Source organism: Phalacrocorax aristotelis, chromosome 5, assembly GCF_949628215.1.
Source record: "Phalacrocorax aristotelis chromosome 5, bGulAri2.1, whole genome shotgun sequence".
In the NCBI taxonomy this organism is placed as follows: domain Eukaryota; kingdom Metazoa; phylum Chordata; class Aves; order Suliformes; family Phalacrocoracidae; genus Phalacrocorax; species Phalacrocorax aristotelis.
In genome coordinates this window covers 71440163-71467572 of record NC_134280.1, presented here as the reverse complement: position 1 = coordinate 71467572, position 27410 = coordinate 71440163, and the positions used below count along the sequence as shown (strand labels likewise).

General features: G+C 57.3%; 2 protein-coding genes across 8 annotated transcripts in view; one reads left to right on the top strand and one right to left on the bottom strand.

The window, feature by feature from the left end:
- Window positions 1-2727: 2727 nt before the first annotated feature.
- On the top strand, window positions 2728-6169 carry LPXN (leupaxin). The gene is made up of 9 exons (XM_075092616.1): window positions 2728-2855; window positions 3726-3874; window positions 4008-4063; window positions 4432-4537; window positions 4612-4761; window positions 4846-5019; window positions 5091-5172; window positions 5429-5577; window positions 5659-6169. The coding sequence occupies exons 1-9, from the start codon at window positions 2843-2845 to the stop codon at window positions 5923-5925; spliced, it is 1146 nt and encodes a 381-aa protein (XP_074948717.1). The 5' UTR covers window positions 2728-2842; the 3' UTR covers window positions 5926-6169.
- A 690-nt stretch (window positions 6170-6859) lies between these two features.
- Window positions 6860-27410, bottom strand: part of CTNND1 (catenin delta 1) — a 32066-nt gene continuing 11515 nt past the window's right edge. The window contains exons 2-20 of one of the 7 annotated variants that reach the window (XM_075095381.1): window positions 23418-23536; window positions 22282-22601; window positions 21056-21127; window positions 20621-20779; window positions 19873-20405; window positions 15418-15881; window positions 15130-15313; window positions 14722-14839; window positions 14037-14190; window positions 13299-13367; window positions 11730-11857; window positions 10998-11148; window positions 10537-10729; window positions 10317-10431; window positions 9644-9731; window positions 9278-9325; window positions 9047-9144; window positions 8812-8886; window positions 6860-8631 (exon numbers count right to left, since the gene is read on the bottom strand). In XM_075095381.1, coding sequence (XP_074951482.1) covers window positions 8620-8631; window positions 8812-8886; window positions 9047-9144; window positions 9278-9325; window positions 9644-9731; window positions 10317-10431; window positions 10537-10729; window positions 10998-11148; window positions 11730-11857; window positions 13299-13367; window positions 14037-14190; window positions 14722-14839; window positions 15130-15313; window positions 15418-15881; window positions 19873-20405; window positions 20621-20779; window positions 21056-21127; window positions 22282-22476 — 2856 coding nt within the window. In that variant the 5' untranslated portion in view covers window positions 22477-22601; window positions 23418-23536 and the 3' untranslated portion in view covers window positions 6860-8619. Of the gene's footprint in view, window positions 8887-9046; window positions 9145-9277; window positions 9326-9643; window positions 9732-10316; window positions 10432-10536; window positions 10730-10997; window positions 11149-11729; window positions 11858-13298; window positions 13368-13622; window positions 13641-14036; window positions 14191-14721; window positions 14840-15129; window positions 15314-15417; window positions 15882-19872; window positions 20406-20620; window positions 20780-21055; window positions 21128-22281; window positions 22602-23417; window positions 23537-27410 lie in introns of all 7 variants that reach the window. The other 6 variants (XM_075095380.1, XM_075095374.1, XM_075095375.1 and 3 more) reach the window with 6 other exon arrangements.

The following is a 27410-nucleotide window of genomic DNA, read 5'->3' as shown; positions in this document are numbered from 1 at the left end:
AAATGTTTCTCTCTCGTCTCAAGAAGGCAATCTCAGCAAGAATTTGAGTAATGTCTGCTACTGCTGTTTGTATTGTAAGTGGCTGAAAATATTCTTTCTCTCCCCAAGGACTAGTCTAGCTGGAAAACTGATTGACATCACTTTCCAAACTAACTGTTCTGCTTCAGTTAACCCATGCTCTCTGCTACTCTCTACTTTGTATTTATTCTTAAATAAATTTTATTTCAAACCAGAGAGTCTCAATGTGGGAAGTTATTCTCAGGCTGCTGTTGTGATTGATTTCTCCTTTGTATGAAAGGCATGGTGTCACTTAATTCTTGTTAAAATAGGTTGGCTAAACCATTGCATAGAAATACAGCTCAGATTAGGACACAACTCAGCCATTTGCATCTCTTGGGCTTGTGTTTTATAATATGAAATTTTATAATATGAAGCCCCTGCTACTTGTTTACATCAGGGCTCACATTATCACTGGAGGGTAGAGTAAATCACTGAGAAGTGTAAAAATAACCCAAAACCTTCTGCAGACAGGAAGGTTCTGGTTTTTTGCAGAAAGGGAAGTGTCTGATGCAATGATCCTGTCTCAAAGTAGCCATAAGAGAGTGATGCAAGCAATTCCTCATCTTGTCTTTTGGGTAGCTCTCAATATTGCTTGTCCTGAGATGTATTATGGGACTCTCAGTTTAGCATCCCACATGGCTTTTCCCGAGGTGGTGCCCTGCTGGATGCCCCTACTGTGAACAGATGACAAAAGAGCTCTTACCAACCTGGAATGTCACTAATTAAGTGAACCTCAGCGTGCCAGCTTGGTACAAAGGGGCTTAATTCAATCCCGTTCCACCATGATGGTGCAGATGGGATCAGCAATGCATGAGAACAGGTGGCTGAGACCACATCAGCTTGACCTGTGCAGCAAGTGTTTGTTCCTCAGCTGTGCAGGATGCTGCAGCTCCCACTGTGCAGGAGTGTAGTGGAACCATGGAGAGGATGGACTTGGAAGGCGCAGGCTCAGCCCAGCCATCAGCAGAGCCTGTGGGTGCCCATGAGGATGTTTACAGGTCCCAATTGCAGACCCTCTTCCAGGTGCTGCCTGTCTGCTGCTACAGAGACCCACTTGCTTCTCTTTGGCCTTGAGGTGACACTCGCCTTCCCCAGGATCACTAATATTTCTGAAGCAGCCACATCTTGTGTTTCTGGGCCATTTCACAAATCCAGAGGCATTGCTTGATTGCAACCCTTTCTTGGGAGATCTCCTGAAAGCTCTCCCAATGAGGCGTGAAGCTGCCACAGTGAAGCTGTGCACAGAACCGGGCCTTTTCTCTCCTGGCAATGCTGGGAAAAAAACCTGAGGCTTATTTGGCTTTATCTGGAATGGGGTTTTCTTCTGAACGAGCCTTGTCCCTGGGGATGAACTAGAGGGTTGGCAGGAGAGACGCAAAGCCAGAGAGTATGGGAGTGGGATCAAAGAGACACCCATGGCATGGGAGGCGTGGCGGAGGTGAGACATTGGAAGATGTGTCACACACCTGCAGGAGAAGCAGCAGGGAGCCATGGGCTCTGGCTGTGTGGCTCCCAGCTTTTGCTCCCAGCAGCCCCCACTTCATCCCCCCACCCCAGATTACTTCCCAGTCCATTGGAGCTGTTCCAACATCCACTGGCTGCTCTCAGCAGCGCTATAAGTTTTCTCTGCTAAAAAGCAAAGCCATAAATATCACTAGATCACTCTCACAGGAGCTCAGCATCAGAGAGCGGCACTAGGGATAACGGCACTACCTGTAGGTCTGTCTTCCCAAATGATCCCGAACAGTGAGGGACCCGTGCCTGCATCTCAGGGACAGACAGACTGCCACCTCAACCTGTGTCTCTGCCTGGAACACCTGCATTGCTCCTGCCTCAAGACACACATTCAGGTGCTCGTGGGCTTATTGCCCGAAACGGCTGCATGGGGAGCCCAGAGACTGAAGCAGTCTGGCACGGGAGAACCAGAAAAGTCCCAGTGGTGGGTAAATTACTCAAATTACCAGCACAGCTCACTTCTCTGGTCTGCTGCTGGGTGTTGTGCCTAGCCAGCGGTGAAATAGTGAGTGGGCATAGCCCAGTGCCTGTAGCATCAAGGCTGAGCTGTGCCTGGCAGCCACACACGTGGCACCTCTGGAAAACTTTTAAGTAGCCCAGAGCATTAATGCCGAGAGTGTGTAGCACAGCCACCAGCTTCAGCAGTGCCACTGCCACCTGCATTGCTGCAGTGAGCCAAGTCCTTGTGCTCACGGTGGCTCTTAGTGACACAAAGGGATTTCCCATTACCTGGAGGTCCAAGATGAGGCTCCAAAAGCATCCCCCAAAAAGGCAAGGCTGTGTTGGATCATACTGGCACTGTGGGTCCTGTGCCTGCCTCCATCACGCTGTCACAAACACATTTCCACATGGCACAGGGATGCCATCCCTCATCACATGCAGCTGGTGGCTTCTGGAAAGGGCCTGGGTCTGCAGGATACATGCGCTCTGGCTTCCAGCCAAGAAGCCCAAAAAACCCAGATGTTTTTATGTGTCAGGAGCTTCCTGGACAACCTGCTGGCCAGTTTCTTCCCTCTCCAGCCCCCACCCAGGGCTGCTCTCAGCTCCCCTTGCCACAGCCTCTGCCACTGCTTTCTGCCTGCTGCCTGTCACCCGTGGTGCATAGCGCACAACCCACAGAGGAAAAACCCCAGGCGACAAACCTCAGCCCTGGGGGCGGGTGGAGGCAAGGCTGGAGAGCGGAACTGAAAGCCTGCACAGCCCAGCCTGCCAGGTTGCTGCCCCGCAGGCACTGCCCCAGCACCCCAGGACCCCATGCCAAGGCAGGATGGAGGATTTAGGTAAGCTGGGCTGCTCCAGAGCCAGTCCTGCGCCCGGGCTTAGTGTGGGGTCGTGCCTTTGGTGGCTTGGGGGAGGCTTACCTTTCCTTTACCTCAGAGCCAGGTGGGGATGCTGCAGAGGAGGCAAAAATGGAGCTGGGCTCCCTGCCATGCCTGCTCCCATCTCAGGGGACAAATGGTGCCCAGGTGGCCAAGCAAGTGCTTGGCCAAAAATGGAGAGCACATGAAGGCAGGAAACGGGTTGTAGCAGTAACGCAATCATAGCTGCGCGCAATGGGGCCGAGCAGCCCAAGGGTGCGGGGTGTGACGTCCAAGCGTGCTGGGAGTCATCCCTGGACCGAGAAGAGGGAGGCAGGCTCAGGGAAGCAGCCACACTGTCGGGGGCATCCCTCATTTCCTGACATGAAGGCAGTGAGATGCCGAGGGACAACCAAGGTGGCGAGGTAAAGTAGAAAGAGAAAGTGCTTTGCCCTCCCTGCAGGAAACGCCTCTCTGGGCGTGCAGAAAGCACCGAGGTTTAGCTTTCCCGTGCCAGGGCTTGTGCTGGGGTGAATTTAAGGGCTAGTGGATGTTCTTCCGTAAGCCAGAGATGGTCTGTGGGCGAAGCAGGACCTCTGATGACAGCAGTCCCCCATGCTTTGGGAAGGCTGTGCAGTGCGGTGGGTGCATCCTGCATTGGGGGTGGGAGTCTGGGTGAGGGTGCTAAGGGCCACCACAACCCCTTGGGGCCTTGGCACCTGGCTGGCAGAAGCAGCTGTGATGCTACTTTTGCTCCTGCGATTTCAGAAGTGGCACAACACTGCTTGGGGGTGTGCACAGGCGGGGAGGGCAGCCCGTGGCTGGGTGCCCAACCCTGGTCTCTCCATGCAGATGCTTTGCTGGCAGAACTAGAGCAGAGCTCTCGCCCAGCCTCCAAGGACTGCACACTGCAGGCACCAAGCTCCTGCAAGCAGGATCCAGCCACAGCCAGGCCCCCAGCCCCCTGTGGCCATGAGCCACTTGCCTCGTCGGCCCTGAAGGTAACACCTCAACATGGTGGGGCGGGCGGCTGAGCCCCTGCTCAGCTCAAGACAGGGGTAGTGGTGCCAGGCTGGCAGTGAAGGGTGCCGGGGAGCACCCTTTGGGCTCAGCTGCAAGGATTTGTCCTCCCAGGTGCAGCTGCCACCTCGGGCTCAGCCTCCAGGAGAGGCTTTGAAGACAGCGTACAGGTAAGACATGGCCAGGGGAGGGCAAAGCCATCTGGGGCTACCTATTCCATCACGTGGATGCGACATCCAGGGTCACCTAGCCTCCTGCATATCCTTCCCAAAAACCAGGTCCTTCTGCAAGCTGGGGTGGAGGGTGTCATATCCTGCATCACTGCAGCACTGCTGGGGTTAGGGCTGGGCTTTGAGCAGCCCCATCCCTACCTCGTGTGGCCACCCCCAGCCAGCGTGTCCCCAGGGTGGGTCTGCTGTCCCTTACTGCAGCCTGTGGAAGAAAGGCAGCATCTTGCGGGGTGGAGGGTTCTCAGTCCTAGGCACCCTCCAGCCTTGGGGTGGAAGCTGCAGCATCCCTCGCTCTCTACCATGCCCAGCAAACCTACGCCAGACCTGCAGCTACTGCTCCCCTCGCCCCCACCCACGGTGGCCGCCCAGCAGCTGGATGAGCTCCTGGCCGACCTGGGCCACATGCAGAGCAAGGTGAGCCTTATCCCCGGGGGAAAGGAGGTTGGGGGCCTGGCCCTCACCCAGCTCTTGCCATCCTCCTTCCGCAGCTCGTGACTGTAGGGCAGGGAGCCGGCGTGCCAGCGGAGCCCTCGCTGGACAACATGCTGGGCAGCCTCACCCGGGACCTGCAGGAGCTCGGCATCACAGCCGCTCCCGCTGGCGTCTGTGCCGCCTGCTGCAAGCCCATCACTGGCAAGGTGACCCCCCCGTACCTCCATCCTGGCACCCCTCAGCTCATGGCATCCCCCGGAGCTGCCCTCACTGCCCCCGCCTCCTTGCAGGTGCTCACGGCCCTGGGCAAAACCTGGCACCCCGAGCACTTTGCCTGCGACCGCTGCGGACAGGAGCTAGGCAGCCAGCCCTTCTTCGAGCGGGGCGGGCAGGCGTTCTGTGAGGAGGACTACCACCAGGCCTTCTCCCCCCGCTGTGCCTACTGTGCCAGCCCCATCCGTGAGGTAAGCCCCCTCCCAGCCTCCCACACCGCGCCACACGGCCACTGGCCGCCTCACCTCGCCTCTTCCTGCAGAAAGTCCTCACAGCCCTGGACCAGACCTGGCACCCCGAGCACTTCTTCTGTGCCCACTGCGGGAAAGTGTTCGGAGATGACGGTAGGTCCCAGGGGATGGGTGTGGGGATCCTGCCCCTACTCTGGGTATCTACCCCCCTAGCCCAGCCCTCGCACCCATTGTCCCCACACCAGGTGTGTCCCCCGTAGCCCAGCCCCTCTCACCCACTGCCCCATCCAACATCCCTCTGTGGTCTTTGTCTTGCCTCCTGTCCCGGGCACCCCCGTGGCCAATCCCCAGTGCCCCCTGCCAAGAGCCTCGCCCTAGATGGATGCTCATCCCGACACCCTCCCCGCAGGTTTCCACGAGCGGAATGGGAAGCCCTACTGCCGCCAGGACTTCCTGGCCATGTTTGCCCCAAAATGCCAGGGCTGCGAGCGCCCCGTGACAGACAATTACCTGTCAGCCCTGCAGGGCGTGTGGCACTCCGAGTGCTTCGTGTGCGTGGTAAGTGTGCAACGGGCTGGCAGCAACATGGGTGAGCCTGTCCCCGAGGCTGCGCCAGCCTTCCCCGTCTCCTTCCCCTAGGAGTGCCTGTGCAGCTTCGCCAGCGGCTCCTTCTTCGAACTGGAGGGTCGGCCCTACTGCGAGCTGCACTTCCACCAGCGGCAGGGCAGCATCTGCCACGGCTGCAGCCGCCCCGTGACCGGCCGCTGCATCACAGCCGCAGGGCGCAAGTACCACCCCGAGCACTTCATCTGCGCCTACTGCCTGGGCCAGCTGCAGAAAGGCACCTTCCGTGAGCATGGCAACAAGATGTACTGCCAGGCCTGTGACAACAAGCTCTTCCTCTGACCCCCAGCACCTGCTCAGCACATAGCCACCGCTCCTGCCTGGTGTCCTGGCATCAGCCCTGCTGAGCTAAACATCCCTTGTATTGCCCCACCCAATGGCCCTGGCATCGGTCCTGCTGAGCCAAACGGCCCCAGCATCATTCCCCGTCCCCCTCCCCCCAACACATTCCTAGCATTGTCCCAGCCAAGCCACACAGCCTGGCACTTATCCCCTCTACCTGAAGCAATAAAACACCTAGCCTAGCCTTGGCTCCGCTTCACTGGTGGCTTTGGGGACAAGGGTACAAGGCAAGGTGGGAGGGCTCAAGTGCCCCTATAGCCAAGTGCATCCATCAGCACTCCCCACCACCCACAGGTGCATTAGGTCCCCAGCTCCCAGGGTGCTGCAAGCCAGGGGCAAGTCTGCCCCGCTTGCCTTTCCCCTGTACCCCAGAGAACAGCAGCCACAGACTGGCTCCTGGGGGGGGAACAGCTCAAGCTCCAGGGGTGCTGCACCATGCAGGAAAGCAGCACTACCAGACCCACACCCCACCACCACGAGGAAGAATGAGCTGCTCTGCAGGGTGAAGTCTTTCCAACAGCAACACAGCTTCAGCAAAAAAACTGGTTTGACAGAGTCACCAGAAAACAGCTTTCAAAAAGGTATTTTCCACAAATACCACAGCTACCTCCTGATCAGCCCCAGGCACCCCACAAAAACGGTAAGGAGCTCAGTACAAAGCAAAGTTGTGCTTTTCAATTTTCCTCCAACCTCTGCTAGGAAGAGGACACATCACTCCAGCACACAAAAGGGTTTGTCACAAAGTGGCATCTTTCAGAGCCATGTGTAGCTCAGCAACACTCAAGAGCATGGTCCTGCCCCTGGAAAAGACACTTGGGCCCAACTGCAAAGCTATAAACACCAAGGTCGCAGCCTTAGGCAGAAGGCACGCAGACACACTTTAAAAACTTTATTTATATAAAAAAATCATTTTGTTTTAAAAGCGTTACAAGAGTGTGTACAGGAATCAGACAAGGAACAGCTTGTTGCTCCCTGCCCCTCTCCTCCCCAGCCCCAGTCCCCACCAGTGCAGGGGAGGAGAGAAGGGGGAAACTTTTTCTTTTTGGTTCATTTGGAATTAAGAGTTAAAAAAAGGAATTAGTGTTTTACATATTTAAAGGAAAAGAGAACAGTTAGACCCCAGAACAAAACCAAAGTGAGCTGAGGTGGGGCTGCAGCCATGGAGGGCTCAGCCAGAGCTGGGAGGTGCTTTTGGGCGGAGGAGCAGGCAGGAGCAAGGCACTGGTCCTGCCTGCATCAGCCTCCCCACTCCCAGCGGGAGCCCGTGGTTTGGGGGGGGGGGGGGGAGCCCCCAGCTGGGGAGGGCTCCTGCTCCAGTTTACAGCCTCATACAGATGCTTCCAGTTGCACAGGGGGCATAAGGGCTCCCCCGAAGATCACAGCACTTAGATGTGACCCCCACCACAGCAGAGAGGAGGAGGATGTGTATGTCCTAGGCTCCTGTGGCAGCCCAGTCTGCCCCCAGGACAGGATGCAGTGAAAGGCCTGCACCCCCATCAGTGAGGGCCGGGGGGGCTGGAATCCCCCCACAGAAGAGGCTTCCAGCCCCACTGCAGGCAGTTAAGGCTCCCAGCAGGGAAGGGAAGCACTCAGCCCTGCCGGAAGCCCAGGAAACACCCCTTCCCCAGCAAAGAAGCCAGACAGTATGATTCAAAGAGATATTTCACAGTGGCAAAAGAAAGGCACATGTCAAGAGAAAGTCAGAGGGGCATCACCACAGGCAGCTGGTGGGTGGGCGTGAGGGGGCTGGCTCTACCTGCTTGGAGCCCTGCCAGTGCCTGCTCCTCGTGCCTGGCGCACCACACGCACCAAGAAGCCGCCTCTCCCCAAAAGCCCTGCCGCATCTCCTCCTTCCACAGGGACCCATCGCCTCCCACACAGGAAGGCCCATCCCAAGCCCCCCACGCTGACCATCTTCCCCACATCAGGATCCCTCCCTCAGAGTCACCATGTGGGGGCCAGTGGCCCCATCCAGACCCCTCTGCAGGATCCAGAGCCAGATCCCCTTTAGCCAAGCCCCCAACACCTCATCTAGAGCAAAGCAAGAGAAGTTATTGCTGTTTTTCCTTCCCCTCGCCCCCACCCATGATTCCAGCCCCCCTCACCCTGGTCCCGCCACCACCAGGGAGGGATGTTCCCATTGTTCCCACAGCCCTGGCTGAAGAGTGATCCCGCACAAAAATATATCCTATAGGCAACAAAACAAAAAAAAACACCCCAAAACAAAAGGTGGCGAGTGAGGTCCCAGTCTCTGTCCCTGCAGATGACTCCGAGGGGAGGGAAGGCGTGGGAGAGAAGGCAGTTCCTGGTCAAGGCAGAGATCCAGAGTCCTTTTGCAGCATCCACGCCAGTTGATCTGGCAGAGTTAGGGCGTGGTGGAGGACAGGGAAGAAGAGTTATCTGTTGAGGTGTCCCAGAACGGGGAGGTGCAGCGGTCTAGAGGAGGCAGAGTGGCCCGGGCTGCCCCTGGGGGACCTGGCCCAGTCATTTGGCTGGCTAGTTGGCACAGACAGTCCAGCAAAAAATCCAAAAATAACACAAGGTAAAAGTCAGTCCATTCCACCACAAAGAGTTATATATATATTTATATATAATATATTATCAACCCAAATTGAGTGGAGATGGGGACGGCAGCTAGATCTTCTGCTGTGGAGAGAGAGGGAGAGACATTAGCATGCCCAGAGAGCAAGTGAGGAGGCGTGATCATGGCCCCAAGTGGATCAGGCAGAGGTAATCATAGCAGAATTTGGCTGGCCAAAGCACCCCTAACAGCGCAGCAGGATCCATCAGCGCTGTTCAGATTGGGCAGGACATTGCGGGACATACCGACACAGGGGAAAACACGGCAGCATCCTCCTGCGCCTCCTCTACCTCAGGCTGCGATTCCTGCCCCTCCTCCTGCTGCAGACACACGGGGGTTAGTAGGGGTGACGGAGCGGGGTGGTGGGATGTTAGTTGTGGGAGCCCGGTTCTCCCCTCCTCCTGCCAGCCAGGACAGTGATGTGTCATCTCCTGCACCCCAGTCCTGCTCACCCTTCCATAATTAGGAAGGGCTGCTCACCATCAATGGCGCTGCCTTCACCGGCTCCATATCTCCAAGGTCACCAGATCGGTCCAGTGTCCTGCTGTGGTCCCTCTCATTGAGTGTGGAATAGTTGTCTGGAGCAGGAGATGGGACAGTCAGTCATTTCACCTCCACGGGAGGCAGCATCATCCCTATAGGGGACGCGAGCTCTGCCCCCTCCCAGCACACCAAGGAAGCAAGATGCCCCTCTTCCAGTCCCTCTCCTACCTGGTCCCATGTTGCTCATCTGGATCTCCTCCCGGGAGGATTTCTTGTCTACAAAGATGGGAGAGCAGCAGATCAGACACAGCAGCCATGAGCAGCAGAGGAACCACTACCTATGCCAGCTAGAGGAACCCAGACACAGCTGCAGCCACAGCACTGTTGACCCCAAGATGCTACAGGACCTGTTAACTGTGTAATTTCTAGCCCTGAGAAGCCATCTAAAACCCAAACTGATGGCTTTGTGTGAGTAGCTATAGCTGCCAAGAAAGCCAGCGCTGAAAAGCAGGGAGGGGACAAAGGCCAGCTGTTCTGGGTACCCCCGAGGTAGAAGGATGGCAGTGGGGACAGGTGCTGAAGGAAAGCACATACCTGGTTTTTGGTTCCTGTCGATGAGAGGCAAGGTGCTGTCATCAAATGAGTTGCCTCCCTGGGTCCGAGATGCACTGCTCAGGTTCACCTGGAACATCAGACAAGTGACCACTCAACACCCTGGCCCATACACTCCTTTATCAGCACATCCCACCCCTCCAGCCCCCACCACAAGGACCGACCCAGGAACCCTCCCACAGCCCTTAAGCAAGGGGGCCCTGAGGCAACCAGAGGGTGCTTTGGCTCCCCATGGCTGCACCCACATCAGAGAGTGGAGGTAGCCTGCCTGGACTGGGCACCACCCAGCCCTTAAGCAGCAAGCACAGTCCCAGATTTTGGGAAAGGAACTGAGCCCTAGAGAAGCTTTTTCTTCAGCACTGCCACAATGGCTTTTAGTGCTGCAAACTTCCCTGCCTGCAGATCTGCATGCTTATGTGTGGGACACAGGGCTTAAAGCTTTACAGAGTGTTTCTTCCTTAGCAGAGATTTCCTGCAGGCCATCCACTGAGAAATGGCAGAGGTGACACCTTCAAGGGCCTCCAATCCCACCAGCAAGGTAAGAGCTGAAATCCAGTACTGCTCTGAGCTCCAGGAACACCCTTCTCCCCCTGCTGCAGTACCCTACCTACTGCTCCAGCCACAACAGGGCAACCCCATTCCCCTATCCCCATACCTGGAAATCCGACTTCTTCCAGCCTTCCTTCTCCAGGGGCTTCCGCAGCTCTTTATAACCCCAGACTGTCTGCAAGACGAGGGCAGCTGCTCGGACTTCTCTCTCCGAGCGGTTCCTTGGAAAACGTGAAGGAAGAGATGTTTGGAATACCCAGGGCCTTGAGGAAGCTCCTGGAGAAACCCCTCTCTGACCCTTGCATTATCCTTCAAACAGAGCCTACCCAGATTTGTTGATCAGCACCAACTTCTCAATCCCCTGCGTTTCCCGCAGCTTCTTGGCAGCCTCGAGGTTGTCTGCAATTACTTCATTGATGGTGTTGAGGACTGACACCACTGCGTCCTCAGAGAGGTTTTTGGCTGGGGTCTGCTGGCCTCCAGGCAGGTTCTTCACTAGGTTGGGGATGGCATGTTTACCTGGGAAGGGGAAAGAGCTGGGCATGAGCAAGCAAGATGACTGCAAGAGGGGGGTGGGAAATCACTGCAGAAAGATCAGGGACAGGTGACCAACTCTGACGTCCCTCTCAGTGGAGCTCAACACATGCTACTCTGGAGAGGAGTAGTAGACAGGCACTGGGCTGATGCATTGCCGACATGCTGCCTCAGCTGCCAAGATCAGGAGGAAGCTTCTGCCTAACCCATCTGGATATGGAGAGCACAGCATCCTCTCCTCCGCAGCCCTCACCTATCAGCTCTTTGTTACGCGAATCAACAGCCAGGTTGCGCAGGGCTCCAGACGCTGCTTTCACCACTCGCTCACTGTCATGGGTCAGGAGGTCAGCAATGGCAGAGAGTCCCTTCTCCTGGCGCAGTGCTGAGCGGATGTACCGGCCATACTGCAGGGGAGAGGCAGAGCACCACAGTGTAACCTGGGCAGGCACAGTCTCTCCCCATTCCCGGGGCTGGGGGACACCACTGGGAGCCTTACCACCCACCCTCATCTTGGGAGCTGAGGGTCCTGGCTTAACCCATAGTGAGACAGACTGCAAAGGTCCCATTCCTGTCCCAAAGCCCCCCTGCAGGCCAGGCAAGCAAGATTCCCCAGGCGGTCTTTCCATACACACCAAGAGAATGCAGGTTAAGAGGGTGTAGAGCAGCCCCAAACCTTCATCCCCTGCCCCCAGCCTACAGAAAGGAAGGAATGGCAGGGAGCCAGCAAGCAGGGGCACAGACAAGCAGCCCTCAGGAGCACAGATCCCTTAACAGCACAGGAGAGATCTGGTCCACACCTGAACTGTGCTGCTGAACAGTATCTTCTTGGGCAGTGAGCCATGCACAAAGCCAACAGCCTGAAACAGCAGAGCCGTGGCTACCTACACCTCTGCCAGTACCCAAAGGGAGATGCTCCCCGCCCCCCAAGGCCTGCTAACCCTGAAACAGATGAACATGGACATGGCCAGCCCCACGAGGCACTCACCGTCCAACTGCCAGCACACAGGTTCTGAATGGCTCCTGCTGAAGCCTCTAGGATGGCTGGAGTCTTGCTTTCCTTTAGAAGGGAGATGTATATCCGGACCACTTCTGGCTGGAAGAGGAGCTCATAGCCTGCCAGAGGAACACAGGTAGGAAGGACTTACTCAAGGGCTCTGCTAGCATCTGACTCGTTCAAAGGAGCACTGCTGGGCAGAGGAATCTGGAACCTTTTGCTCACTGCTCCCTGCAGGCTGGATCCTTGGTACAGAGGGGGCCAGGCTGCCCCACAGTACCAGAAACCCCAGCACCAGCCCCAAACAAGGATGCCATGGCTGCTGCCCACAGTCCCCAGCACACCACTGCAGCTCAGGAGGGGTTCGGGCTGAGCTGCAGCACTGCTACCATCAGCAGGGAGACCTCAATTTCAGTATAACACCTGGCTGACACATACCCAACCCAGGCAAGGGCACATGGTCAGGCAGCAAGCTTGGCAGCTGGGCACTGTGGTAGCAAAAGGCCAGCCTGCACTCTCAGCAGGAGGAAGGGGAAACACCCCAAGCAAGTGGCCACCAACACCATGCTGAAGAAGCTTGGGTTCAGCTCATCCCCAGAGACTGAAGACACCAGGTCTCCAGCTCACCACTACCCTAGCAAGCAGGCAGGGATTGGGCCTTCAGGTATTAACTCTTCCATGGCAACATATCCCCAGAAGCGACTTCTAAAGCAGCAGTGAGATTGCAGTTGCAAGGCCAGGTTCTCCATCTTGCTCTGTCCTCAGCTGTGGTGAGAGACATCCCCAGGCCCCAAAGACAGAGCAGGTGGCTTCTCAGACTTCTACCAGAGATGGGTGCTGATTCTTCCCACAGCCCAGATCAGCCTGAGGAGCCACCACCACGTTTGAGCTGCTCACAAGGTCAGGTCTATCCCTAAGTCTCCTTGTGATTCTTCTGGCTTGACTCTTCATAACCCTGGGAGCACCAGGGTCCTTCCAGGAAACCACAGGGTGTTTTGTAGCAGGAGCTGAACTCAAGCCCTGGGCTAATGCCCACTGCTTGGCCAGCCAGAGAGGGGCTGTGATTCACAGCCCTCTAGGCAGCCAGACACTTGTCCCCAGAAGTTTCTTGGAATGACTCCTCCTCATGCTGGAGAACACTTTACGGCAGGGTTTTTTGGCTTTAAATCCTGCCTGTTCTTCAAGCCAAAGAGAGAAAAGGAGGAAAGAGGGCAATCGTACTGGTAAGTCTGAGACCACCAGAGAGGGCTACCCTTCCTAGGTCTGTGTCACCATGCTGTCCCTCAGTCCCTAGAGCAATAGTTCCCTCCACAGCCCCAGGAAGCCTGTCTTGAAAGAGCATTGACCTCCTCCAAGCACAACAAGCATAACAAGCATCCTCACAACTATCTGTGGCAGAGCTAGTACTTTAACAGGCACATATCTCCTCCAAACCAAACCTCTGCCCATTTGAGAGGCTCACTTCAATGGGAAATCAGCTCTATTCATTCCTCTCCTGGACTGCTTGTGGTGAAGCAGCCCCGCACACCCATCTTTGCACAAACACACTGGGGAACATACCTTTGGCTGGAGTTGTTCTTTTGGGAAAATCCACTGTATCAGTACCAGGGTCTTCTGGGAGCTTTTTACCTTCAAAGGGCAAACAGAAAGGCGTAAGACATCTCATCTCCCTATCTCAGCCCAGCAGTTCTTTGCCACTTGCTAGGAGAACAGGCCCAGAGGCGAGCTGAAGCTAAGCTACCAGCATGTCCCAGGAGGGGATGTCAAGGGCATTAGCCACACTGCAGGCAGCATGTGCCCTGCTGGGGGGTAGGGGCGAACAAAGAGGGCTAGAGAAAGCACCCAATCCAACCACGGAAAAATTAAAACTAAGAGCACACTCACCTCTGGAGAACCATTCGTCTATTGGCGAAGCGGAGAGAGGGACAGGAGAGAGGGGAGGCAGGAGGAGAGAGGTGCCGACAGCATCATGGGGCAGATCATTTGGCAGGAAAGCAAAGGGAAGGGACAACACAGGAGACAAGGGGAGGTGTGCAGTTAGTGGACATCTATCCATCACCATCCCACCACCACAGAAACCCACCATTAGCTTGTGTCAAATGATTTGGGTAAGCCAGGCAGTAGCTCCCAGAGCCAGGGGAGGCACGGACCCCGCCATCTCCAGAGAAAGCTGCAGTTTAGCCTTCACACAAGAGTTGCCCAGAGTAAGAGCACAGACACCCCAGACCACCCTCAAGCTCCACTGCAGTAGATCTGACTTTAGCCCACCTCCCTCCACGCTGCTACCACCCAACAAACCTTTGCCCTTCTTGGCACCAAAGCAGCTTGCAGCATGGGGCCCAGCATTGTTAGCAGGGGCCAGAGGTGTCTCCTGGTAGCGCTCGGCATGGGGGATCTCACGGTGGACTTGGTAGGACAAGTTTCTCAGCAGGCACACGCAGTTCTCCACCAGCTAGACAGAAAGCCAGATAATTTGACTTGGAGCAGCACATGCCCACCCCTTGTCTCTGAGTGAGGGCCCCATCACAGCTTGCAACCCAGAGCCAGGCCAAGGGGGGCTGAACTGGGACCAAGGGGATATGCAGCTGCATCTCAGATGGAGCTTGAGCTACCCCCATCCCAAAGCAGGCATGGCCAGTTTGCCTGGCATGAGTTCATACTCAGCTGGGTCAAAAAAAAAAATCTCTGCCATTAGCACAAAAGGTCTAAGGAAAGTCTCAAGGCAAGTTGAGGCTAACACCTCTGCCTCAGGGCAGACCAGGGAGCCCTGGGCCAGGGGATACCAGCATGGGGATGAGCAACACCACTAAACCCCTGTTGGAGGGCCAACATTCCTACTGCAGGCTGAGTACCAGGCGCCTCCTGGTCAAACAGTCCCCAGATCTCACCCCACACAGGCTCTCTTCTCCCAGGTGGAGATCATGGAAAAGCATGAGCCTGGATCAGGTTTTCCCAACCTAGTCCTGTCAGACCTCTGTGGTACCTTGCTGTCCGAGTCCTTCTGGCCGATCTCAGACTGGACGATGTAGATCAGGGCATCCACCAGCCCGTCACATTCCCGCAGCTTCCGACGGGCCTCGCTCCGCTCTGAGCTCACGTTCCTGGCAGGCAGAAGAGAACCGTCATGGGAGAGACAGCTGAGGGCAGCAAGGAACAGCCCACACCCAGCAGAGCTCAAACCAGAGAACGACTCAGTGGAGGGAAGCTACAGAAGAGAAACACCTCCAGAGTCAAGGACTACATCACCAGTAGCTGTCCTGGGAGAGCAGCTCCTCTGCAGACACTGTTTGGCGGTCCCAGAAAGCTTGCAGAAACAGCCAGGAAAGGGCCTTTCAGCAGCCCCAACCCACACCAGCTCTCTGCCAGCAGTTGGTAGCCCCCCTCCCCATACCTAAGGCAGCCAGCAGTGTTGGTGAGCACCGACTCCCACTCAATATGGCGGGGTTTCGAGTCCTCATTGGGTTCCCGCTCCCAGCCCGAGCGGGGAATGACAACCTCATCGGTCAGGGCGTGTAGCGCATGATCCACAATGGCCATCTTGATAGAGTCATGTGAGGACAGGTTCCACAGTGTTCCTGCAATGCCACAGGCGGGAGGTGATCAATGTGGGCTTACAAACCCGCACTGTGCATCCCTCACCCAACAGAGTAGCCCCCCCTCTCCTCCCAGGAGCCATTACCTGTGATGACCTCTGTGAGGTCCATGTCATGGGCCTTCCGCAACAGGCGCACCAAAGCAGGTACACCATCGCAGTTCTTGATGGCAATCTTATTGTCTTGATCCTTGCCAAAGGAGATGTTCTTGAGGGCTCCACAGGCACCATAGTGCACCTCTTTCTTGGGGTGGTCTAGCAATCCCACCAGCACGGGAATACCCTTCAGCTTGCGCACCTCCGTCTTCACCTTGTCATTACGGTAGCAGAGGTGCTGCAGGTAGGCGGCTGCGTTGGACTTGACAGCATCCAGCCGGTAGCTCAGCATGTTTATTACCTCTGGCAGTTCTGGCTGGCGCCAGTTACCCGGGGCCGGACCTCCCTTCCGCAGACTGTCCAGACTAGCCAAGCTACCCCGCTCGTGCTGAGCCAGGGGTGCCCAGTAGTAGCGGTCGGGGGCCACTTCATCCACCAGCATGTCTTCATAACTCCTAGGAGAGCAAACAGCAGGCACTAGCATGAGCCCTAGACCTGGCGGGGGATACTGTGCCCCCTCCAACCCACCAGAAGATGGACTGAAGCATTCAGTGTCTAGTCACCACTACCCTGCTGGAGCACACTCCCATCAAGGCCTGCGAGCCAGGCAGCAGAGCAGTGCTGGGGCACCTTGCTGCTCCCCACACAGGGTCCAGCTGGAGTCCATAGCTGCAGAAGGCCACCCCCCATGCGTCCCCAGGCCCGCTCAGGAAGCGGGCAGTTTTTGCCCAGAAGAAGGCAGCCTCAACAGCTACTCCAGTCCCTTCCCACCCACCGGGTTTAGCTTTGGGTCGGAGGCTGGATCCTGGTCTCTGCGTAACCTCCACGGAGGCAGCAGCCAGCCCTCAAGGCACAAAACACCATTTGGGCCTGCAGCCACTAGAGGGCAAGTTCATACCACAACAGATTGCTGGGAGAGCAAATCACCCAGGAGTTCCCCAGGCCCGTTACACCACAGCACTGCCCTCAGCACTGCGTGGGTGCAGCAAGCGCCCAGAGCCCGGTTTCAGGCTCTCCAGTTCTCTGCTGCACCGTCTGGCTGTATCCAGCACAGCACCCGTCACTCCTGCTGCCCCACAGCGGGCCAGCACACACCAGCTGCTGCCAGACCAAGCCGCTGCCGTTGTTTCAGAGCATCACGACTAGGAAAAAAGGTTTTTTTTTTTTACCCAGGATGGGGCTCACATTCTGTGGCCTGCAGGTGCCCAGCAATATATACAAGTTGCACTGCTGCCTAGGGGACAGGCTTAGTTGGGCATCAGTGGACACCTGGGCTCCAGGGATTGACCTCACCGCTCCCAGCTCAGGCACGGGGAAGAGCTGTTGTCCCACACCCCCTGCCCTGGAGAAGAGGGGTTCACCCACAGGCCTAGCAGCCCAACAAGCACACGGAAGCTGCAAGAACATGCAACTAGTCCCCCCTGCACCAAGGTGACATTTAAAACCCCCAGAACATCCACCACATGGAATCCCAGATTCTCACCCTATTTTTGTAGTTACTGGCAATATAATCCCTCCCCCACCCAGGCAGAGGAGTCCAGCAATTTCCAGTAGAAGGGGATAGGATGGGACTTGGCACTTAAACAGAGAGGCCTGACTGCTGCTGCCACCTGTGCTGTGTCAGGGCACTTGAGGATGCACAACCAGGGTCCAAGATGAAATAGCATCTTCTGACTCACATCTGCTCTGAGGACTGCTCAGCCACCTTCTGAGCTCCCAAATGAGGTGCAGGCAGCCCCCTGCCTCCCCGAGCAGGCAGAAAAAGTTGCAAAGGATGGCAGCAGGTTCTGCTCCTTACACTGCTGCTTTCCCCAGTTTCTGGTACAGGACTCGCCAAAATCGCCAGCTCCGGGTGCCAGCCTTTCACAGCCACATCCCCCTCAGGTGCTGCTGCATCGCTGCCCACACAGTGCCACCACAGGCGGCTGCAGCAGGCTGTGAGCTCAGCGTTCAGCATGACCCAATGGGGAAACGCGCTGCTTGCCACATGGCCTGGCTACTGAAAGATGCTGAGGAGTCCAGCCACTCCAGGGGGTCACTCCCCACCGCTGCGGCGCACAGTGCTCCATGCACCACACCGACCACCATCACCAGCAGGACAAGGCAGGAGCAAGATGCAGCCAAGTACCAGCACTGCAAACAAGCCACCTGATGCTTGTCAACATGGCCAGCAGCTCTCCTCACTCCCATACCAAGACTCACGCACCCTGAAAGGGACCTCCTGCCCAGCCGCAAGGGTCATACAGTGCTGGATCCCCCCGCCCCTCCGGGTGGGACGGGACTGGCAGGGAGCAGGGATCACACCCTGCACTGCCACTGAACCTCCCCCTTCCCTCTTCCCCTGCAGAGAAGGAGCTCTGAGAGGAGCCACAGGAGAGGGGACCTGCACACTGTGTGGCCAAAGGCAGCCAGCACATGCTGGCTCTCGGCTCAACATGCTTCGTCTCCTGCGTGCCTGGCAAGCTGCCTCCCTGAAGGAAGTCATTAACAGCTAGGCCCCTGCTCAAGACAAACATCTCTGGGGCAAGGGGGACGCTGATCTCACCTGTTCCCACTCCTTCAAGCTGGGCAGCTGAGCACTGATGGTAACTGAGAAGGCAGCGGACAAGCCAAGCTCAACAGCACCTGGATTCCACAGAGTGCTGGATCTCTACCAGTCTGCCTGGGGAGGGAGAGCCTGCTCATGGGCCACGCCAACCCATCTTTCCATACCATGCACCGCCCCTGCAGGACAAGCTAACATCTCCACCAGGGCTGCTCCTTGGCTGTGCTTGGAAGTGGGACCTTCGTCCCCTGTTGTGACTGAAGTCCCCGGTCTCCCACCTGGCTGCAGCTCCTGCACCTGGCTCCTGTAACTCCTGTCCTCCAGGATCTGGAGGACCAGAAGGAGCACAGACACCATCCAGCCAAGAGAGGACGCATGGTCTCAAAGGCTGACTAGAGCAGACTGGGCCATCCAGGGAGGGCAGGACACAAGCCCAGGGAAGGTTTGCAAGCCAGAGCCTTCTGTCTCAGCTGGCATTTACTCCCTCCACAGCCCCATGCTGGAGCGAAGCAGCCACAGGTCAGATACACCTGCTTAACCCCTTCTGCCCAAGCTGCTCACCAAGGGGCTAGCCATGACTGCCACGTGCTCAAAACTGCTAGTGCTAGCCTCTCGCAGGCTGCCTGAGTTGATGCAGGCAGCAGCCTTGCCCGCCCTCCTCTAGCCAGCACAAGCTTCACAAGGTGAGGCAGGCCGGGGAAATCAATCTGGATGAACAACCGCCCCGACTGGTTCAGCACAGCAACAGAAACGTTTGTGCTGGCACAAGCCAAAAGGACAAAGCTCCTCCTTTAGTCGCTTCAGCAACCAGGAACTACCATAGATTCCGAGTATGTGCCTTGAGACAGGCAGATCTCCAGCAGGGGCTGGCAAGAGCCTCCCTTCCCTCGGGTCTGTCTCTTCTGCCTCTGTTTTACACCCTAGCCTTACATGTCCCCTCTGCCCCCTCCCCACCCACGGGCACTCAGGAGATATACATCCATCATTGCACGCTGACACAGCCCCCTCCCCATCTCTGGGACCCAGGCTCAGCCCCTCGCTCCATTCCTCCCTCACCATCCTGAGTCCTCCTCCCTCCAGCACCTCCCCAAACCCCGCTTGATAGCCCAGGCAGCAAGCAGAGCAGGCAGAGAGGCTTAAGCAGGCAGCAGCATTTGTGCAAGAGACACAGCTGGCACAAGACACCAGTCTATAGCAGTCATGGCCTCAGGCATGTTAACACCGCAGGATGCCTGGCCACATGCCTGGCAGGGCAGTTAAAAGACCACCAGGACCCTGCTCTGGCTGCCCAAGGGCAGCCGCAGCCTGGCAGGGCAGTTGCTCAGCAGTCAGGCTGGAGGAGCCACAGATCACCTGCAGACAAACAAGGGGGAGAAGCTGCTACCACCAAACAGGTTGAGCAGCTTCTCCCGCCCTGCCCGTGCTGCAGGAACACTCCCTGGGGCACTGTGGGGCTGAGCCTCGCTCACCCCAGCGCTGGGCTCAGCACCACTCCCTGGGGCTGCTCTCAGCTCAGCAAGAGCACGATCGCAAGGCTGCTGCTACTTCTGATGCGGGGCTGTGCCACACAGCCCGCATCAGGCACGGTTCTCAGCAGGAGAAGGCAGGCTGGGGCACAGATGTGCCGGCCGTCCCACTAGCAGAATGTGGCACAGGAGGAAGGGCCCGGAGCTACATCCAACCGCCCAGTGGAACTCCTTGCTGCAGGAAGGCAGGCTCAATTAGCACCAAGTTTTAACCACCAATTAAGCAGACAATTAGAAGCGGATGCGAGTTTTCTCCTGCATGGGCCACATGTGACTCAGTTCAGAGTATTGTCTCTGCAGTCTTCCTTCCTCCAAAGAGGGTGACGTTAAAGGGACCCCATAGCACACCCCACCCCAGTGCCTCCTGCCGCATACCTGAGCCGCCGCCGAGGATCAGATGGGGTCCCTGCCCGCCTGGCCGTGCCATAGTCAGACATAAGCCCGTAGTCCACATCTTCAAAGCCCACACTGCGCTGGTCATCCTCCAGGCCATATGGCTCAGGGTGGAAGTGGTTGAGGTCCATGTTGCTGCCCCCAACACGCACCTGAGGCTGGGGGCCGTAGATGTCCTGACGGCTTGGGGCCCGGTAGGTGTCCATGGGGGGCCGGTAGCGCTCATCGATGCGGGTGACACGGGACAGGCTGCCATAGCTGTGATCGCTGCCTGGGTAGCCGTCCTCGTAAGGGCGGCTGTAGCCATCAGGGTAGTGGTAGTTACGAGGGAGAGTGGCTGTGCCTGGCTGGCTCAGGTAGCCACCAGGGCCCCCATTGCCTGTCTTGCGGAAGTTCCTGTCCATGGTCTGGACATAGTTGCTGGTGACAGGGGAGGTTTCCAAAGGTAACCCGTCAGGCCCTACTGGCACCTGCTGCACTGTCCGGGTGGTCACAGTCTTCACCACTTTCTTCACCTAGAGGGACAGATGCAGGACACACTCCCATCAGGAAATCCACCACATCCCTGCATCCCCAGATGCCCCTTCCAGCCCAGCACCTTACTGCAGGCAGATGTCACACCCCATTTCAGCCCACAGCATGGCAAGCTGGCAGACATCAGGGCTGTGGCACCTGCCATCAGGGTCCCTGGCCTGAGACCTGTCCCACCACACTCTCCCCATGACTGTACCGTCGTCTCTGTACGCCGGGTGGTCCCATCATCCGACGTCTCCACAGACACAACCGACATGGCCCCTTCTGGGTCCTCCTCCATGGTGTACGTCTCCTCCACGATCTGGCCTGGATCCTGCATCCTGGGGATTGTGCTGTACAAGAGGTGGCTGTGGTCCTGAGGGGAACAAGGGACAGGCAGTGAGACCCCCACCCCCAACATGGGCCTCCCTGGAGCGAGCAAGCCGAGATGTCACCTCTCAGGGAGCCCTGACATCCACTTGCATGGGAGGGGGTACCAACAACTCCACAGCCAAAGCCCCTTGAAGCCAGGGCAGCCACATTAGAAACAAGTCCCCCCTCTCCCAGCTAGGGTGGGGACACTGGAGCCCTGGCCCTGCACCCCCACCCAGCAAGCAGGCTGCGCACAGCCAGGGGGCTCAGCTCCCCTTACCTGGGGCCCGTTGAGCTTCAGATCTGGGTATTTCTGTCTTTCCAGGTCAGCATCGCCCAAGAAACGGCCGTTCTGAAACACACAGCAGGCCTGTTACTAGACTGATCTCCCACTGCTGGGATCCCATATATCCATATTCCCCTTCCCTGCCAGGCCCTGAGCAGGCCATCTTCTGCATCTGACAGGCATCCAACGCACACACCACACGCTGCTCCCAGGAGAGGAACATGCTCCTTGGGGGTCCATGCAATGTAGAGCGAGCCACCCCCCACCCTGTTCCAGCCTGGGGAAGGGTTGGAAGACACACCATTCAGCCCCCTCCAGACATCCCAGCTCTCCCACAGTGCCCACACGCTCCTGATGGAATGGCCAAGACCCTTCCCTGCTCCCCAGCATGACCCGGAGGCTTTCCACATCTTCCAGTTGCAGGAGCTGTGAGCAACATTCCAGAGGCCCCCACGGATTGTGAGGGAACAGCATGGATGCTCAGCCCTGATTGCACAGTGCTACTATTTGACTCTCTTGCATGATGACTCTGCCCACCCTTTCCTTCCCCCACCCACAGGTCCCTCCCTAGCACCATCACCTTCCACAGCCAGAACGGCACCTGCCTTTCCACCTGCTGGAAACGCACACCACCACGCACCAGACCTCTGAGCACCCCTCCCCAAAACAGAGCCCAGGAGAGAGACACCTCAAGCCAAGACAGATGAAACCACATTTCCAGCCCTGTAGAAAAAAAAATTTATCTCTCCCAGTCCTGGTTTGGCTGTCTGGGGGATAGACCAAGATTCCAGGGACTTGCCCATCATCACACAAGACCCACTCCCTCACAGCTATACACCAACTCCTGCATTTCAGCCACCTTCCAAGAAGCTGAGTGGGATGGGCAGCAAAGATGCCCAGGCACTGAATACAGCCAGCCTCCAACCTTCACAAAGCCAAACCAGAGCTGACCTGGTAGCAAGACCCTCCAAGGCTGGCTCCTTCTCCCCAGACGACTCTGTCTGCCAAGGTAGGTTTGCACATCCACAGATCACCTTCAGCCCCAGTGCACATACAGCACCATCAGCATCACAAGACCAGCCTAGCCCTCCTCCACCTCATGTACCCAAGGAGGGCCAAAGGAAGGGAGCCAGGCCTGGGCTGCCCACTCCGAGCCAAGACTGACACAGACAGGAGCTCCAGGAGCCTCCGCACCCACCTCTGCTGAGGGGGTATTTTACCTGGTGCCGCCGGGTGAGTGTGCCGTTGGCCAAGCCCGAGCCGGCGTCCTGTGGGGAGACCCGGACTCGTTCCAGCTGGGCTGAGACATGGCGCCGTTCCTCCTCGAGCGCCCGGGTCAGCTTCTCGAACTGTGCCTCCTGCTCCTTGACAGAGGCAAGGATGCTGGCGGTCGACTCCACTTCCGAGTCGTCCATAGGTGATGGGTGCCCAGGACGGGCAGGGCGGGGGCAGAGGGCACAGGGAGGCACAAGCAGAGGTGGCTTGGTGTCAAGGTGAGGGGAAGAAAAGTGACCCAGAAGGACAGGAGCCCCTCTCTTCACTGCACGCGATTTGGGGGAGGAAAGGAGGAGAGAAGCGCAGTCAGAAGAGACTGATTTCATTAAGACAGATTCTCAGAACCAGAAAAAAATTATCTTATAGCGTTAACACCCATTCCCACCCACCACCAGAGAGCTGGCAAGAGGGTCTTAGAGCAGCATGGCCCCAGGCATGACTCAAGATGCTCCTTGCCCCAGCATTTAAGCTTGGAGAAGTGGCACTTCAGGGGACAGAAGGTCCTGCCCATGACACCAAACAGTTGGGGCTGAATCATGTTCAGAAGAGCTTCTGTGTGCTGAGGAGGTTCCCTCTTCCCACACAGGCCCTCCTCAGGCTGCAGGAAAACTTCCCCTACAAGGACAAGGAAAAGCTGCCTGCAGTCAGTGGCAGGAGGAGAGGGCATGTCCCTGGGGCAGAATAGGGGATGCTCTCCCACAAAATGAGGAGTCAGCCATATCCCATCACCTCCTCCAGGGAAGGGCTGAGGGAGAGGGCTCCCTCCTCCCTAGTGTGATAAGAGGTGGGGAGACAGCCCCAGCTCCACAGCTCTTTCCTACCCAGGGAAGGGGATGAAGTGGGATGGGATCCCCCTAAAGGAGACCCCATGAGCCCCTCTGCTGCCAAAACTCACCACCCTCCAAGTTCTCATGAAGAGCACTCAAGCCTGCAGCCGCCCCAGGATGTCCTCAGCCCACAGATCGAGGGGTGGGCATTGGCTTGGACCCCTCCAACATCCCCTCCCAAAGGGGGACAGTGAACAAGCACACCACAATCAACATATTTTGATTAAAGAAAGGCAATATTCTTCCATACAGACCTGTCAGAGGAGGAAGTTCGGGTTTGATTGGCAAAGGCACGGGACAGCCAGGTCTAGACGCAGAGAGTCATGGGAGAAATAGCCCAGCCACCACAGTGAGGAAGCAGGAGGTAAGAGAGCTGCAGGGACAGCAGAAGAGGTCAAAAAAAATCACACTAGTGAACTCAAAACAGAAGGTAGGACAGGCAACACACCAGGGAAACAGGCTCCTCTCTCCCACCCCCTTTTCTGAGGCACATAGTAGTGTCTGGAGAGGGCTGGTAGGGTGGCAAACGCAGCACTGTTCCCACAGCAGCCCCTCAGCTCCCTGGAGACCCCAGCATCTCTGACTGTTCCCCACTGATGGGGAAGTGACACAGGCATAGAGGAGTGCAAGGGCTCAGCCCTCTGCCCCCTGCACAGCCCAGCCGAGTCCCAGCAAGCCCGCCAGAGGTTTTCCCAAACCTGTGCAGTCATGGCAGGCATGCAGGGACTTGTTCGAGCCAGGCAGCCAGCACAGAAACTGCTTTCCCACGGTCTCCAGCATCAGCTCTGCCCACTCCCCCAGTGCCACCGCCCCGGTGTGGCGGTAAGAGTGACATGGGACTGAGAACAGTGGCCCCTCCGCAGAGCCCTGTCGCATCGGCCTCCCACAGCCCCATGCCCCCTGGCAGCCCTGCCACTCCCATCCCAGCCTACAGCAGATGCTGGTTCAGAGATGCTCAGTCCAGGGCTTTTGGGGTTTTTTTCGTTAGTTTCCCACGCTATCTCAAGTGTATCCAGATCAAACCCTTCCTGAAATGCCTCCCCCACTCCCAACAAGTCCATTCCTCCCTGTGCTCTGCCCCCCAGAGCTTCCCTCAGACACAGGCAGCCCTGGTGCTTATCAGACACCATGGCACCACCACAACTGAGCCCAGTGAAACAGGGTGGATTTTTTCCAAGTGCTTTGGAGGCTGCCTACAGCGCTTTTGAACATCTGGTCACCGCCATCCTGTGATGCGCCTTCATCAATAAAAAAATCCAGTTCTTCTAGTTGTACCCAGGTAGTGCCCCCAAGAGATGAAGCAGTGGCACACGCACGCCCACTCCATGACTGCTGCAGCTCCCAGTGCCCTGCCCCAGCCCAGTGTGGGCTGGGATGCTCGCTGGCCAGTCCACACCCCAGGGAGGAACGCAGCCCACCGCTCTTGGCTCAGGAGCCCAAGCAGGCTTTCAGAGGCTCCCAGACATGACTCCTGGCTCACACACGCAAGATGCTTTCCACTCCTCCCACCTTGCAACAGGTATGCCCTAAGGCCTTTTTCAACAGCTTGACTCCCCAAGCCTTGTATGGAAATGCAGGGATGGCTCTGACCCTTGCTGCTCTGAGGTCTCACCTGCCCCACAGATTTGCAAAAGAGATCCTCTGAAGGAGAGGTTTGGTGCCTCCTGGAACAGCGCTGACACATCCCACCTCACCCTCCAGTCAAACACTCCCTGTCTTTGGTGGGCATCCACCCACTTCAAGCAGGGACCCAAATCCTCTGCCTCGCAGGACTCGATGAAGGTCACGCTCAGTCGACACGGAGCATGTCTGCAGGGCCCAGCCCCATGGAGTGCTACTGCGGGGAGGCTGCTGCAGCCAGCCAGGTGCTGGGGAAAGGCTCTCTGGGCCACTGGCCCAGTCCCTCTCCCCCAGGAAAGGGGGAGCGTCTCCTTGCCACATCCCAGACTTCTGCAGCAGGTCAGAGGATGGTCCTACCACCAGACACCCTACGCAACTGGAGCGTCCAAAAGCCCAGCCAGAAGCCCTATTGGCTTGTTGCCATTTGTTTCCAGAGCAGTATTTTACTGAGCCTTTTAAAAGGAGAGGAACACCCCTCCGCAGAGAAGGGATCCTCCATGACAGGACCCTGCCCAAGCTGCTGTGCCGCTCCCCAGCCTGCCCTCTACACAGAAGAGAGAGGTTTTTGGGGTGCCTGAGGATGGAGCCAGCATGCTGGCTTCAAGAGGAGATTTAGCTGAGCCCCCGCTCTTGTGAACAGGCTCACTTGCTTGCAAGCAGCCTCAGTTCTGAGCAGTGGTTGCAGACCAGCAGGGTTTGCCTCTGCGGGAAGGCACATAGAGGAGAGACAGCAACTCCAGCAGATTCCTCCAGCCCTGCGTGGCTGCCAAGCAGGCAGCAACACCTCCCCAGCCCCAGGTCCCCACCTCTGCACATCCCCTGGGAACATGGCCCAGAGACCATGGAAGCCAACAATGAAATCTGCAGGGCCATTAAGGGCCCCAGATAAGGGGCCAGAGCAGCTATGAGGCCGTTTCCTTCCCGTCCCTTCCACAGGGAATAAACACAACAGCAGGGGGAAGGAACAGGACAGGTCGGTCCCTCGCCTGCCAGCTTTCCTTGTCCCCTTGCACTCACAAATGCCCCTCCAGCCCAGGCAGGAGGAGGTGTGGGGACATGCAAAGGGCCCCCCTTTCCCCTTCGGGCCACAAGGTCAGTGCAGAAAGCCTCAGGGAGAGGAGGCAGCCAAGGGGCTTTCCAGGAGCCTGTCGCATCAGGCAGCCAGAGGAGGGGCTGGGCTGTTGCCCCAGGCTCAGAGGAGCCCACAGCTCTTTGGGTGCATCAACACTGACCTGCTGATGCTCAAGAGTCACCTGAGGGTCTCTCCACAGGACCAGGCCGTGTGGAGCAGTGGGGTAGCAACTCTGAGTGTCTGGAGCCTGCCCTGCACGCACGGTTGTCACTCATGCCCTGAACAGCAGGCACGACTCCATCATGGGCAAGAGATGCCAGCAGAACAGGGTACCCGCTGCCTGAAGGGGCTCTCCCAGCTCTCCTCCTGGGGCCTCCCATCAGGACACACCACCTCCCTCCGCTCTCACTCCAGCCATCTAGTAGTCTTCATTGATCCGGGATTAAAGACATAATTACCGAGAGGCAGTGCCAGGTCCAGAGAGGTTCGCGGGCGCTGTCCCCAGCTCTCCCCGCAGACACACGCCAGCGCCATCCCAGGCTGCAGCACCGCCGATGCCTTGCAGCTGGCTAGCACACAAACCCCAAACAGCCACTCAGCTTTATGCCTGCCGAGCTGTGGAGGATCTGCCCCAAACCCCTCCCACGGGGGCTCACACACCAGCATTTCAGGGACAGGGGCTTCCTGGGCACAGCACAGCCCCTCACCGCCTCCTGATGCCAGCTTTGGGCACCGGTCATCTCTAAAGCAAGACAGGGAGGGGAGCACCTCAGCTACGCAGCCTGATCACGCCAGCCAGCAAGTATGCCAGATCCCGCAAGGGTGAAATTCCAGGGATCGCTTTGCACCCATTCCCTCCTCCTCCTTCCCCCCAGCCTCTGAAGATACAACTACAGAGCATTTTTCCAAAGCCAGACCCTGACCATCTTTGAGGATGGCTGCATTAAAGCCTTTTCATCATGAGAGAGGCACTTGCTGACACACCCGTTACTTAAAAACCCCAGCAAGCCAAAAATACTTTGGCTGGCTTGGTCCAGGGCAAAACAAAAAGCCTAAAGACAAAAGACACCCCGGGGCAGAAGAATCACCAGAGCACTTCCCCCACAGCTATCAGCAAGAGAGGACCCCCAGGGACCAATGCAGCTACCCAGAAAGCTTTACATCCAAATCCCTCTGGCCTTATCTCATCTGCCAACTTCCTGACACCAGCTGAACCCTGGTCGGCAGCGCCCAGGGGTCCTGAAGCCCGAGCAGGTCCAGAGAGATGTCCCACACACAGCGCCTTCAGAGAAGAGCCCCCTTGCTGGCAGGGAGGCAACCACAAGCCAATTTGCATGCACAGAGCTCCCCTCTGCAGATACCCACCGTAATCTTCCTGGTTGGACTAAACACTTGGCAGTAGCTAGGAAGACACCCTAAACCCTCACCAAGCCCTCCAAGAGCTCTTCCAACTGGACACAGCTTTGGCATGGCACATTTTTCCAGAACCTCTTGCCCCTGCTTCTTGGGGAAATTGTCTTCCCCCAGAAGAAATCTTTTGCTTGGAAAAATAATT